This window comes from Petaurus breviceps, unplaced genomic scaffold (genome assembly GCF_028583685.1).
Source record: "Petaurus breviceps papuanus isolate PSGF00001 unplaced genomic scaffold, PetGlider_PUasm1.0 90702, whole genome shotgun sequence".
Lineage (NCBI taxonomy): Eukaryota > Metazoa > Chordata > Mammalia > Diprotodontia > Petauridae > Petaurus > Petaurus breviceps.
In genome coordinates, this window is record NW_027187317.1 from 2,377,577 (window position 1) to 2,391,101 (window position 13,525).

Consider the following 13,525-nt stretch of genomic DNA (forward strand, 5'->3'; position numbering starts at 1 on the left):
TTCAGCTAATGATATGGGAAAATAAATCTATTTTCTTCACTTTTATTCACTGTGATTTTTAAGTTGGGTTTTATTTTTCTTTTACTAAGGTAATCCTCTTAGCTTTATAGAGGGAACTGAATGAAAATTTAGCTGTGTTCTAATGTCGGACCTAGTGTTCAACTGATACAGTCAGTCAGCAAACATTTAGTAAATTCTTACTATGTGCCAGGAGTTGTGTGAGGCAAAACTGTAAATAACTGTGTACATGCAAGATATAGTCAGAATAGATGGGAGATAATCTTAGAGGGGAGGTGCTAGCAGTGGAGGGGGTAGAAGGAAGTGAACTGGGAGCTCCATAATCTTAGATGGCAACCTAAAACATCGAATGTTAACTCTTTCTTTGCCTACTGCTGTTCCTTATTTAGATGGAATTATTCATGATAGAGTTTCTGTTGCCATTCACTTATTCTAGCATTGCTGTTAACATCTATACCTAATAGACTGACAATAGTTAACTGTGTTTGAGTTTCTGCTCTATATATAACACTTTCCTGAATGCATTAAATTCCATTGTGACCTGCTATTACTACTTGAATTCTGTTTTTTTAACATTCTATATATTCTTCATTGAAGCTAATAAACCAATTAACAATTGTATTTTTGCTTCCTTATTATAGTTGACAATTTTAAAAAACACATTGACTGGCTTCATTTTAGTTTTTCATGGTAAAAATTTTTAGTTGAATTTTAAAAATTTGGGAAGGAAATAAAAACAACCTCCTAATGTCTGTAATTCTTAATTCTATACAGCTGCAGCATCGGGTAATGAAAACATACAGCCACCACCTTTAGCTTATAAGAAATGGGGTCTACAGGATATTGACACCATAATTGATCATGCAAGTATTGGTAAGCATTAGTATTTGAATTTTTAAAAATTACTTTAGTAGTATTTGTTTAGGAGTTCTCATGTCATTATTACTATGATACTAGCTCACATTATATGGTACTTTAAGGGGTACAATAGTCAAGCAGGTAATAAAAATACTACCACTTTACAGATGAGGAAGTTGGGGCTCAGAGAATCAACATACATTTATTAAGTACTTACTATTCAGTAGGCACTGTGCTAAATGTTAGGGACACCAAAGGTTTATAAATGAAACTTATTAATCAAACTTAATGAAACAGTGCCTGCTCTCAAGGAGCTTAAATTCTAATGGGGAAGACAACATGTAACTTAATATAAAAGATATAGAGAGAGCAGGTAGAAGATAATCTCAGAAGGGAAGGCTTTAGCAGGTGGAAGAACAGTGTTAAGGCCTTCTGTGGAAGGTAGGAGGTAAGCTGAGTCTTGACTTTTTTTTTTTTAAAAGCAATTGGGGTTAAGTAACTTGCTCAAGGTTACACGGCCAGTTATTTCTGGGTGTGGTGCTGAGTATCTGAGCCCAGATTTGATCCAGGTCATCCCGACACTGGAGCCAATGCTCTTACTCGCTGAGCCACCTGGCCGCCCCTAAGCAATTGGGGTTAAGTAACTTGCTCAAGGTTACACGGCCAGGTGTTTCTGGGTGGGTGCTAAGTGTCTGAGCCGGAGATTCGATCTCCAGGTCTTCTCAACACTGGAGCCGGTGCTCTTACTTGCTGTGCTACCTGGCCGCCCCATGACCTTATTTTTCCACAGAAATATTTCAGCCTTTGGATAGTTTAGTCCCTCAGAAATATAACCTTCAAACTAAATTCCTGTCATTAAAAACAGATTAGGAAGTGATGCAAAGCATTAGTAATAGTGAATTAAAGCAGTAAGAAATTTCAAATTTAATCTCAATTTCCAATTTTAATAATATCTTTTTGTTAGAACCTTTTAACTGTTTATAAGATTTTATTATTCCTTTCTCTGTTCCTTCCCTTTATCTCCTCATTCTCTCCCTCTCCCTCCAAGAAAGAATCAATTCCATTTGAATTACTCCTTCAGAAGAGTATTTGTTCAACTAGGTTTGAGTATTCAGCAGGAGAGAAGCTGGGGAAAAAGTAATATGCCTTCTTCCAAATTTTCCTATTATTGTTAAAGGGACCCGTCACCCAGGCTCACAACCTTAGTGTCGTCCTTGACTCTCCACTCTCATTTACCCCACATATCCAAGATCTTCACAGCCTTATCCCTTACCCTTTCATTCTTGGGAATCTTAAGACTGGAAGTAGAACCTGTTAGTCTCTAGACTATAGTCTCAAAGGTATGTGGTATTAGTGATTATTTACACAATATACATATATACATTCACAAGATAAACTTATCTGTTAACTATTATGTTGCTATGTTAACTATTAAAAACTGTAAAATTTCATAGTTATTCAGTTTATACTTGCTAATTCAATAGTGCTTCACTTTACATTTGCCTAAGCACTTGAACTTCTTGAGTATGAGACTTCTTCAGTATGAGGTTAGGGTTTTTGTTTTGAGGCTTACAATTGGCAAGTTTCTTATTTTACATTCGGCATATACACTAATACTGTGTTTTTGGAACTATTCAAAGCTATAAAGGAACATTTATATGTCATAATCCAGGTGGTATTCATAACCTTTATATACACCAGCACTTAGTAGATATACATCAAGTTTATGAAAAAAACGCTAAGTAATGAGTACATTTGTAGATCTAAAAATAAAATTAGTTTTACAAGCTTGAGATAGGCATGCTTAGTTGTTGAAATTGGCCAACCTTTAGCAGGCTCAGCAGTTTGAAGATTACCCTATAGGCCCTCAATTTACTAAACCAAAGGTCCTCCAACCAGCAGGTTGTGACCTGCCTAGTAGATCAGTAGGCTGTTGGCCATCACCTTACTCACTTTGTCTTGAGGGGGACAAACACAAGCAAGAGCAGTGCTTCCTTTTCTCCTTTTTTCAGTGTGGGATGGTGAGCACCTATAGCTTCCACTGGTACATTTAATACTTTGGAAACAAAAAGTCACTTATTGATTTAAAAAAATTTGAAGATCCCTGGTTTACAGATAGCTTGTTGTAGCCTTTTGTTTACATGTACCATTTTTGATATACTTCTTAGAATCAAGAAAAATGGTTTACTAATGTTAATGTATCGTAATCCTTTCAATATTTTTAGACTGTTTTATTGGATTCTTTTTTTTGGTAATGAAATTGTGAAATGAATAGAAACAAAACTCTTTAGGGATTTAAAAAATCTTTGTATTTTAAAGTAAAACTAATTACAGATATCATAGGATCAAGAGCAGACCTTAGACATACTCTAGTTCAGGCTACTCGTTTTACAACAGAGGGGTTGTGATTTTCCCATTTTGGTCACACAGCTAGTAAGTAGTAGAACCAGGATTCAAACCAACATCCTTTGACCTCATATTTAGTGATCCTTCCACAACTCATTGCATTGCCTTTTACTATATTTAAAAATAAATCTTAACTAAAAACTTAGCAGTCTGAAATAACATCACTTCAGCAATTTTAATATTATTATTTTGTCATAGGAATCATGACACTATCACCATTTGATCAAATGAAAACTGCTTCCAATATAGGTGGATTTAATGCAGCAATAAAAAATAGTCCACCTGCAATGTCTCAGTACATTACTGTTGGGTCAAATCCATTTACTGGTTTCTTCTATGCTTTGGAGGTTTGTATTCCATAAATGGTAATGATTAAGGTAAACATTTTGACTTTTTAACCTCTTTTCTTTCCTATTTTTATGTGCATTGAAATCCCTGTGACTTATTCTGTTTTTAGAAATTTACTTCAAACTTTCTAGTTCCCTATTTTTAAAAAAAGTTTCAAAATTATTTTTAGCAATGTACCTTGAAAGGTTAATATTTATTTTACAACAGAAGAATTTAATTATTTTATGTAATTCGCTTGATGGAAAATTTAACTTAAACTTAAGAAATTGTTTCACAGCAAATTGACTATTTGACATTATCAGACAGGTTTTGATTTTGAGATATTCTTTTTTGTCTTATCGACATGCTTGATATTACGTGGGGGGGCTACATGTGTTTTCATTTTATTTTTTTGCTTTTTGGAGGGCAATTGGGGTTAAGTGACTTGCCCAAGGTCACACATCTAGTTTTTGTGTTAAGTGTCTGAGGCCAGATTTTAACTCAGGTCCTCCTGACTCCAGGGTCGATGCTCTATTCACTGTGCAACCTAGTCGCCTTACATGTGTTTTTAAATATATTTTTTAGCTACAAAAATGATCTTGATTGTTATATTAAGATTGACTAATGAAAATCAAAGCATGGTCATCAATAGGAAATCTTGTGTACATTTTTCTCTTAAACTCACAAAACTACATAAACTTTTTATTTAGTTTGAAAATAAGAAGAAAATTTCTTATGGACCTAAAATTAAATATGAATTATTTCTTATTGCTAATGAATAGTTTCTGGTCTTACATTCTGTACTATATACACTTGAAATACTCCTTTTAGGATTTCAGTATTCTAAATTAGTATGAATATAGGCCACACTTTCCCCCAAATCTGACATACCTGAGTGTAGTCTATGTAATGGTGCTTTTAGTAGATTAGATATAGCTTAAATTTGGAAGTCTTCCAGACAAAAACAGCTACTGAAAAAATTTCCTTTGGCCTTAAAAAGTGCTTTGGAATCTAATATTATCATATACCTCTGTATGAACAACCTTCAAAGTAAAAAATTCAGATCCCTCCTACTTATACATTCAGAGAAACTGCATTCATTCCTGCTCTGAGTCCCTTTGGATACAGAAATTTCACTATAAAGCTCATTCATATCTCCTTTGCTCCCTTATGTCTTGGAGATTATAGTAAACTAGTAGATATGGTAGGTAGGAAGGGATCTTGGGGAGAGTTTTCTTTTTAGAAGTTAGTACTTTATGCCATAGCTCAAGCTTTATTTCTCACTTGTTGAGAGATGATGATAGTGACTGCTGTTTGAAGCTTCAGGGGCTCTGAGGGGTTCAGTATCATGGGAAGGACTGGTGGATGACACAGAATAGTAGATTTTCTCAGTTTTGCGGTTTGAGCAAGGGATGCCTAGGGAGTGGAGTAAGAGAGGAGGCAAAAATAAAGTGATATATTTGTGTGACTGTGACTCAGCTTTCCATGTTTGTTTGCTATTTTCCTCTTGCCTATTTTTTGTGTATTCCTTTCAGTGATGCTTTACATTTTTGAGGGGGGAAAGGTTATTTTAGTTTTTAGAAAATGTCAGATTTCTCGGTCAGTGTGTGTTATATTGGTAATTTTGTATAATTATAATTTTCTTTTATTATGATGTTATTTTAGAGATATAGTTTATATTTTAAGTGGTCTAGTCAGACTAACATGATATATCTTCTGCTTCTGACTATTTTCATAAACGTCATGTATTTAAAACAGGTGATTAGTTCAGAATATATCTTCAGCTCTAAACATCATTTCTTTTTTTTTATTAAATACTTTATTAACTTTTGATTTACATCATTTATTTCTTCAAAATTTTGTGTTACAAATTTTCTCCCTGTTTTTTCCCTACCCACCACCCCAAAATAGCAATCCCACTGGATATCCCGTCCTCCAATCTGCTCTCTCCCATATCTTTGCCCATACCCCCTCCGACTTTCCAGTAGGGCACAGTGGATCTCTGTGTACCAGTGCCTGTATATCTTATTTCCCAGTTATATGTAACATAATATTAATAATAATAATAATAACATATATATATTTTAAACATTTGATTTTAAAACTTTGAATTCCAGATTCATTCCCTTCTTCCTTTGTCATCCACCCTTACTGGGAAGATAAGCAGTTCAATATAGGTTGTATATGTGTAGCTATGCAAAACATTTCCATAGTGGATATATTGTAAAAGACTGACTATATTTCCCTCCCTCCTATCCTACTTCCCAATTGTTCTATTCTCTGCTTTGATCCTGTCCCTTTTCAAAAGTGGGTACTCCCAACTTCCCTCTCCCCGTCCAGCCTGCCCTCCCTTCCATCATCCCCCTCTTGTCCCCTTCCCCCCTACTCTCCTGTATGGTGAGATACCCTATTTAATGTGTATGTCATTTTACCTCCCTAAGCCAAATTCAATGAGAATAAGGTTGACCTGTTGCCTTTTGCCTTCCTGTTCTTCCCCTCCATTGTAATCATTTTCCCTTGCCTCTTCTATATGAAATAGTTTACCCCATTTTGTCTCTCCCCATCTCCTCTCATTATATTCCTCTCTCACCTATTAATTTCACCTTTTAAGTATCATCCTTTCCTATAAAATTGGTCCTGTGCCCTCTATCTATGTATACCTGTACACATATACATACACTCACATATGTATTCATATGCCCATATGTCCTCCTATATAGACATATGTGTATATATGTGTGTGTGTGTGTGTGTATACACACACACATACATACACATTTCTATTCCCTTCAAAAATTGTCATAGTGAGAAAAGTTTCATAAGTTACAATTATCGTTTTTCCATGTAGGAATGTAAATAATTCAACTTCGATAAGTTCCTTATGATTTCTTTTCCCTGCTTACCTTCTCATGCTTCTCTTGCTTCTTGTATCTGAATGTCAGATTTTCTATTCAACTCTGGTTTTTTTCATCAAGAATTCTTGAAAGTCCTCTATTCCACTCAATGACCATATTTTCCCCTGAAACATGGTACTCAGTTTTTCTGGGTAGGTGATTCATGATTTTAATCCCAGCTCCTTTGACCTCTGGAATATCATATTCCATGCACTTTGATCCCTCAGTGTAGAAGCTGCCAGATCCTGTGTTATCCTGATTGTGTTTCCACAATATTCAAATTTTTTCTTCCTGGCTGCTTGTAATATTTTTTCCTTGACCTGGGAATTCTAGAACCTGGCTATAATATTCCTAGGAGTTTTCTTTTTGGGATCTTTTTCAGGAGGTGATCGGTGGGTTTTTACAACTTCTGTTTTGCCCTCTGGTTCTAAAACATCAGGGAAATTTTCCTTGAGAATTTCTTGAAGGATGATTTCTAGGTTCTTTTTGTGATCATGGCTTTCAGGTAGTCTAATAATTTAAAAATTATCTCTCCTGAATCTATTTTCCAGGTCAGTGGTTTTCACAATGAGATATTTCACATTGCCTTCTATTTTTTTCACTTGTTTGGATCTGTTTAATAGTATTTTGATTTTTCATAAAGTCACTAGTTTCCATTTGCTCCAATCTAATTCTGAAGGAATGATTCTCTTCATTGAGCTTTTGGGATTCTTTTTCCATCTGGCAAATTTGGCTTTTTAAGGCATTTTTCTCATTGCCTTTTTGAGCCTCTTTTGCCATTTGAGTTAGTTTATTTTTAAGGTGTTATTTTCTTCAGTCAGGTTGTTGACTCTCATTTCATAATTTTCTTGCATTGTTCTCATTACTGTTTCCGATTTTTCCTCCACTTCTCTTATTTGGTTTTCAAAATCCTTCTTAAGGTCCTCTGTGGCCTGTAACCAGCTTATATTTTTCTTGGAAGCTTTTGGTGCAGGAGTTCTGACTTTGTTGTCTTCCTCCTGTTCCATGCTTTGATCCTTTTTTGTCCCCAAAATAGAAGTGTAATGTTGGACTGCCCTGCTTGCTTTGCTTCCTTTGCCTGCTCATGTTGCCGCTCAATTACTTGGCTTTTGAGCTTTTTGCCACAGTAGGACTCTGCTACCAGACAGGGGAGCTTTGTCCCAATAGCTGGGGTTTTCTCAGCTGCCGAAGTTATTAGTTGGGTGCCCTCTCTGAAGCCTCCACACGCTCTGGCAAGCTGGTCACACACCCCAGGACCTCCACCCTAGACTGCAATCCAGATCCAAGCAGGTTAAAGCAAGAGCAATTACCCCTCAGACTGGTCGCTTGATCCCCCTACAGTCTGCAAGCCAGGAGCTGAAGGTACCACGTGGTGGTGGCAGCGCCTCAGCGGCTTCTCCCTGCAGGGCATAAAGGGTGGACCATACTCACAAACTTATGGATCCTAAAGTCCACACTGCACTGACCTCTTACTTTGTCCTTAGCTTCTGTGTGTTGATAATTCTGCAAACCGCCACAGCTGCTGGTGATCTGAAATCCCTTCAGGCGGCAGCTGGTCAGGGTACCCTGAGGCTAAAACCTTGGGCTGGCCGCTTCCTGCCGCCTGCCAAGTTGTCCTCAGCAGGAGGTTAGCTTCTCTGTGTCATTTTGTGTGTTCTGTAGCTCTGAAGTTTGTTCAGAATCACCTTTTACATGAAATGGAGGAGGTAGGAGCGGTAGCCCAGTGGAAGTCCTGTTTCTACCCCACCATCTTGACTCCACCCCCTTAAAATATAATTTCTTTAAAAAAAATACTAGAAATGTAATTTCATTGGTAGAGGGAATTTTCAGTGAAGAAACTTACTATTTCCCTGCAATTTAGAGAATTGCCTGTGGCACCAAGGGAGGGATTGGTGTCTTGATTTCCCCAGAATCACACACCGAAGTGTGTTTGACAGAAGCCAGGTTTGAACAGCAGTGTTAAAAGAAGCTACTGTATTTTAAAAAAACTGATCTTTGAAAATTATTTAATAATGGTACTGATACTAAGGTCTCAGTGCCTTTTCCTCCAAATCTTAGTTGCTAAAACTCTTCTGTTTTTTGATGTCCTCAGATTTCTGATAGCTTACTTGCATGTCCTTATGTCATTTGTACTTTTCATTGCATTGGGAGTTATATCTGAATTTTACTACTTTCCTTGATAAAACAGACAATAAACTTCATAATTGTTCATGATAACCAACAAAGAATTTGAGAGAAGGAACATTTGCAAGGAGAGAGAGTAAACTTTCAGAAGAGCAAATTCTGACTCCTGCAACTTCTGAACAGTACTTCTTTTTTAAGGTTGTTAAAATTTTGGCTGAGAGGTCAGATTTGGTATCACTTTTAATTTCTCATGTAAATAACAGTCTCAAAATTCCCCAAACTTTTCATATGTAGATATTATGAAATCTAGTTGAGTATAGATGGTTAGATCGAATAGCACTTTTTAAAAGGGGGGGAACCCCTAAATTTGGAAGGGAAAAAAAAGAAAGAGTGAACTTTTCCTCATAATTGTGCTCTTAAAAAGTAAATTTTACATTGGAAGTTAGGTTCCCTCTTAAAAGTAAAACTATAACGGTATCTTGAGTTGAGTTATGCATTTTTGTTAGAGTAGACTTGACCATTCTTCCAAAACTCTTTGACTATATATTATTTTAAAAGACATTTTTGTGTGATGCCAGATTTTTTATGTAAAGATGGTTGTCTTTTTCTTATTTTTCTTAGGTTTTCAAAATTTGTGTTCTTTTGTTCTTTCCTCAGGGAAGTTCACAGCCATTGATGTCTCATGTTGCTTTAGCAGTTGCAAGTAAACTGACTTCTGCTTTATTTAATGCTGCCAGGTAATGGGATTCTAAATAACTTCATATGCACTTAGTTTTGTTTTATGACTGAATTTCAGTGTTTTAGAATCATTAGTATTATTCTTAATTCATTTTGTTTCCAGTGGCTGGCTTGGCTGGAAGAGTAAGCATGAAGAAGAAGCTATTCAAAAGCAGAAACCAAAAGTTGAACCAGCGACACCATTAGCTGTAAGGCAAGTCTGATATGTAGTTTTAAAAAATGTTTTTATAAGTTCAATTTGACTGTTGAATTTTGTAATTTTTGCAGATTCCCAGTTCATTTATCATTGGTTGTCCATCAGTCTGCTCATTCTTTAGAGCTATTAGGATACCAATTGAAATATTTACTTTTTTCTCTCTTTGCTATGTAAAATGAGTTCAGTAAAAACCATTGAATCCTTTCTTTAAAAGTTATAGTAGTGTGTCACTAAGAGAAGCACCATGGCCTTGGAGTTAGGAAGACCTGAGTTCTAGCCTTGTCTCTGATTCATACTGTATGACCATGCACAAATTGTGTGACCATGGGCAAGCCACTTTAACTCTTTAATGGCCCAGAAACTCTCAAAACTGTAAGGTACTGTTTAAAGTTGTTAATTTACATTGGTGGAAAGACTTTTCTCACTAGGAGGCCTCCACATTGGTGAAATAAAGATCTGAAACAACAATAATACAGATAGCAGCTTTGGACAAGATTTAATTCATTTGTCTAAATGTTAATAATAGAATCAAAGCCAATGATAAAGATATGTGAGCATGTATCAGAGAGTCAGCTTGTGTTGGCCTGGAATACATTAGTAGTATTACAGAATAGTCTGTGTATTTATGCATCTATTTTTATTTTATGCTTATTTATTATTGAGTAAGATAAGGTAGAGTCAGGAAAGAAAATACCATTTAAATTAGATTTCTTTCTCTTTAGTATAGCCTTCTTAAGGACTATTACTTAAAGTTTATTTAGTGCATCAACTTTGAGAACCAGGAAAGATAAAAAAAAAATTAATGAAATATTTATTAATTTCCTGAAATGTGAAAGGTGCTACTCTAGGGACTATTAACTTCTTCTTTGAGCTTCAGTTTCCTCATCTATAAAATGTGGCTCCTATTTATCCTGCTTGTTTCACAGGACTGTTTTATGAAAGAACTTTGTAAACTCTAAAGCATTAGAGGAATTTAGAGATATGTGAAATGATGATGATGATGATGGTGATTCTAAATATAGATATAACATAGACCCTATTTATAGTTTAATGGGGAAGAGGGCAGTGATCACAAATAACTAGGTTATAATGGAAGAAGTGTAGAGCTTGAGAGATTCAGGCAAAGTGCTGTGAACAGTCTGAGGATCATTTTCACCTAGGGGGGAAAGGATGGTGAAGGGAAGGGCTTCATGGATGAGATGGCACCAGAGTTGGGTCTTGAAGGAAGAGAGGGATTTTGCAGGTGGACATTGTCAGGAGAATAGGGCAGATCCATTTTAGGCATGGAGGGCTGTGTGAACAAATGCGTAGAGATCTGAGATGGAAAAACAAGAACAAAAGATGATGGCCAGTCTAGTTTGAATAAGAGATGAAATTAGGGAAGTATATTGGAACTAGGTCACGAGAGTCTTGTATTCTGGGATTAAGAATTCATACTTTATTCAGTAGGCAACAAGGAACCACTAATGGATTTTGTGTAGAAGGGTGACATGACCAGAGGAACACCTCAGGAAAATTAGATAGCCAGTGATGTGAAGGCTAGATTGGAGAAAGTCTAGCATGTAAATAGGGAGATGTATTTAAGTGACTAATTATAATAGTCTAAGAATATTCAAGGACATGAACAAGGGCAGTTGGAACATGGGATGAACAAGGGGGTAGAGAAAAGGGAGGGATGCTAAAGAAGTTGTGGAGAAAGAAAAGACAGGTTTTTGCAAATGATTGGAAGTATATTGTGATGGAAAGAGAAGAGTTAGATTACTTTAAGATTATATGTCTAGGAGACTAGGCAAATGGTGGGGCCTTTAAGAGACATAAAGACTAAAGGTGGGTTAGATAATAATTTAGTAAGAGACATACTGGTGTGTTAGAACTTTAAGAAAGAAGTATCCATTGAGCAATTGAAAATAGAGAACTGGGCTTGTGGAGAGAGGTTGGAGATGAAGAGAGAGATTGGAAGTCATTTGCATAGGAATGATAATTAAAGCCATAGTAGTCGATGAAATTACTAAGGGAGAAAGTGTGGAGAGAAAAAAGGGAAGGCAAGGACAGAACCTTAGGTAAGAAATACATTTGAGGGGTTTAGAGGAGAATGAGGAAAAAACAAATAAGGCAGAAGGCATAGCCAGACTTCTGAGAAAACAAAACAGATGTAACAAAGTTTATGCATCAACACTTACACACTTTACTCTTAGGACACCTCTCAGTTCCTTACTTAGAGATTATTTATTCTTAAGTGATATATAAATCTGACAAGAATAACTATCTGCTTTCTAGATCTTTAGCAAATTTAAAGGGAGGAAACTATCCATTACAGGTAGGCATACTGGCAACTAAAGGAAAGGACAGCTAACAGCATGAAAGTAAGGAAGGAAACAGAAAAAGTAGGAGACACATGAATGTAAAAAGCATAGCATTCTACTGCCATGTGGTGTTCTTACCTCAAATTGGCCGTGATAGCATATGAGCATGAAGTAATTTTAATCTTGAGTCTAAATCATGAAAAGAAGGATGGATTGTCATCACTCAGCTTTATAGAAGGCAAGGAAGTGAGACTACATTTTAGAAAGCTTTTTGTGAAGTAATTTTAATCTTGATTTTAAATCATGAAAAGAAGGACGAATTGTCATCACTCAGCTTTATAGAAGGCAGGGAAGTGAGACTACATTTTAGAAAGATTTTAATTCAGATTTAAATAAATAGTTTTGATGTTTAAAGAGGTAAATTATCAGTTATTTTGAAAATTTAGCTACCCAGAAGGACTCATTCTCTTATTCCAGATGGCCAAATTATAGCCCCAAACTCTTCATTAGAGAATATTCATGTTTGATCAGCCCACAAAAATGAATATTAATCTGAGGCAAGTTTCATTTTTTAAAAGTTGAAACGAATACACTCTTTTGTTTATATGTCTAATGATTTTTCCTATGTCACAAGATTGTGATATGTTTTTGTGTTTTCTTTTTAATATCAGATTTGGGCTTCCTGATTCAAGGCGCCATGGTGAAAGTATATGTCTCTCTCCATGTAACACACTAGCAGCAGTAACTGACGATTTTGGCAGAGTTATTTTATTAGATGTGGCAAGGGGACTTGCAATTCGCATGTGGAAAGGTACTATCTTGGATAAATCTAGGGGCTTCTTTCTTTTCCCTGTTTGAATAGATATTTTCCCTTTCTTCCAGCTAACTAAAACATTTTGTAATGAATTTGAAAATAGTTTGTTGTATTTCAATTTTTATTTTATTTTGAAAGATAAATATGGTAACCACTGTAGAACTGAAATATTATTGGATCTGTTTTCCATAATACATGAATAGTCAGTGTATCTATGACATCATTTCATAAATTCCCTTCACCAATGAGGATTGTGACTTAATCATATATAAACATACACAATATAGGAGGAGCATTGGAGTCAAAAGAACCTGCGTTAAAGTCCCATTTCTTGCATATACTAACTGTATGAGCATGGACAAATAATTTAACCTTTTAGTGCCCCTTGGCAGCACTCTAAGACTGTTTCAAAAGAGTGCCTGATTTGTATCAGTGGAGGGAATTTTCATACTAATTATATCAAAATATTAACGTACCTGATTCTTTCAGTTGATCGTATGCTAGACAGTCTTTTTTTTTTTTAAGCCAATTATAGTTAACCTATTCCTGAAAATAAAATACTTTTAAAATCTAGCAAAGAAGTTTGTCTCTGACTTTGGCATTAAAAGACTACTTGTAAATAATGCCCATTACAAAGGGTTAGGGATAGTTTGAATATCCCTAATAACTCATTATAGATCTGTCAAAGTTTTACTAAGTTATTTTTGAACATATTTGTGCACTTGTTGAAATAACAAACTATAAGTTTCTGACTTCGCATTTTTCATTTGTTTAGTCAGACAACTTTTATTAAGTGCTATATTAAGGACATATTTATTATATGTCAGGCATGGAAGAAAAAATGAAA

General features: G+C 35.4%; 1 protein-coding gene across 1 annotated transcript in view; it reads left to right on the top strand.

The window, feature by feature from the left end:
• Positions 1–13,525, top strand: part of RAB3GAP2 (RAB3 GTPase activating non-catalytic protein subunit 2) — a 130,205-nt gene that overhangs the window by 55,494 nt on the left and 61,186 nt on the right. Inside the window, exons 9-13 of the mRNA XM_069066007.1 lie at positions 793–891; positions 3,481–3,629; positions 9,285–9,364; positions 9,469–9,558; positions 12,536–12,675. Of these exons, the coding sequence (XP_068922108.1) occupies positions 793–891; positions 3,481–3,629; positions 9,285–9,364; positions 9,469–9,558; positions 12,536–12,675 (558 nt within the window). The remainder of the gene's footprint in view (positions 1–792; positions 892–3,480; positions 3,630–9,284; positions 9,365–9,468; positions 9,559–12,535; positions 12,676–13,525) is intronic.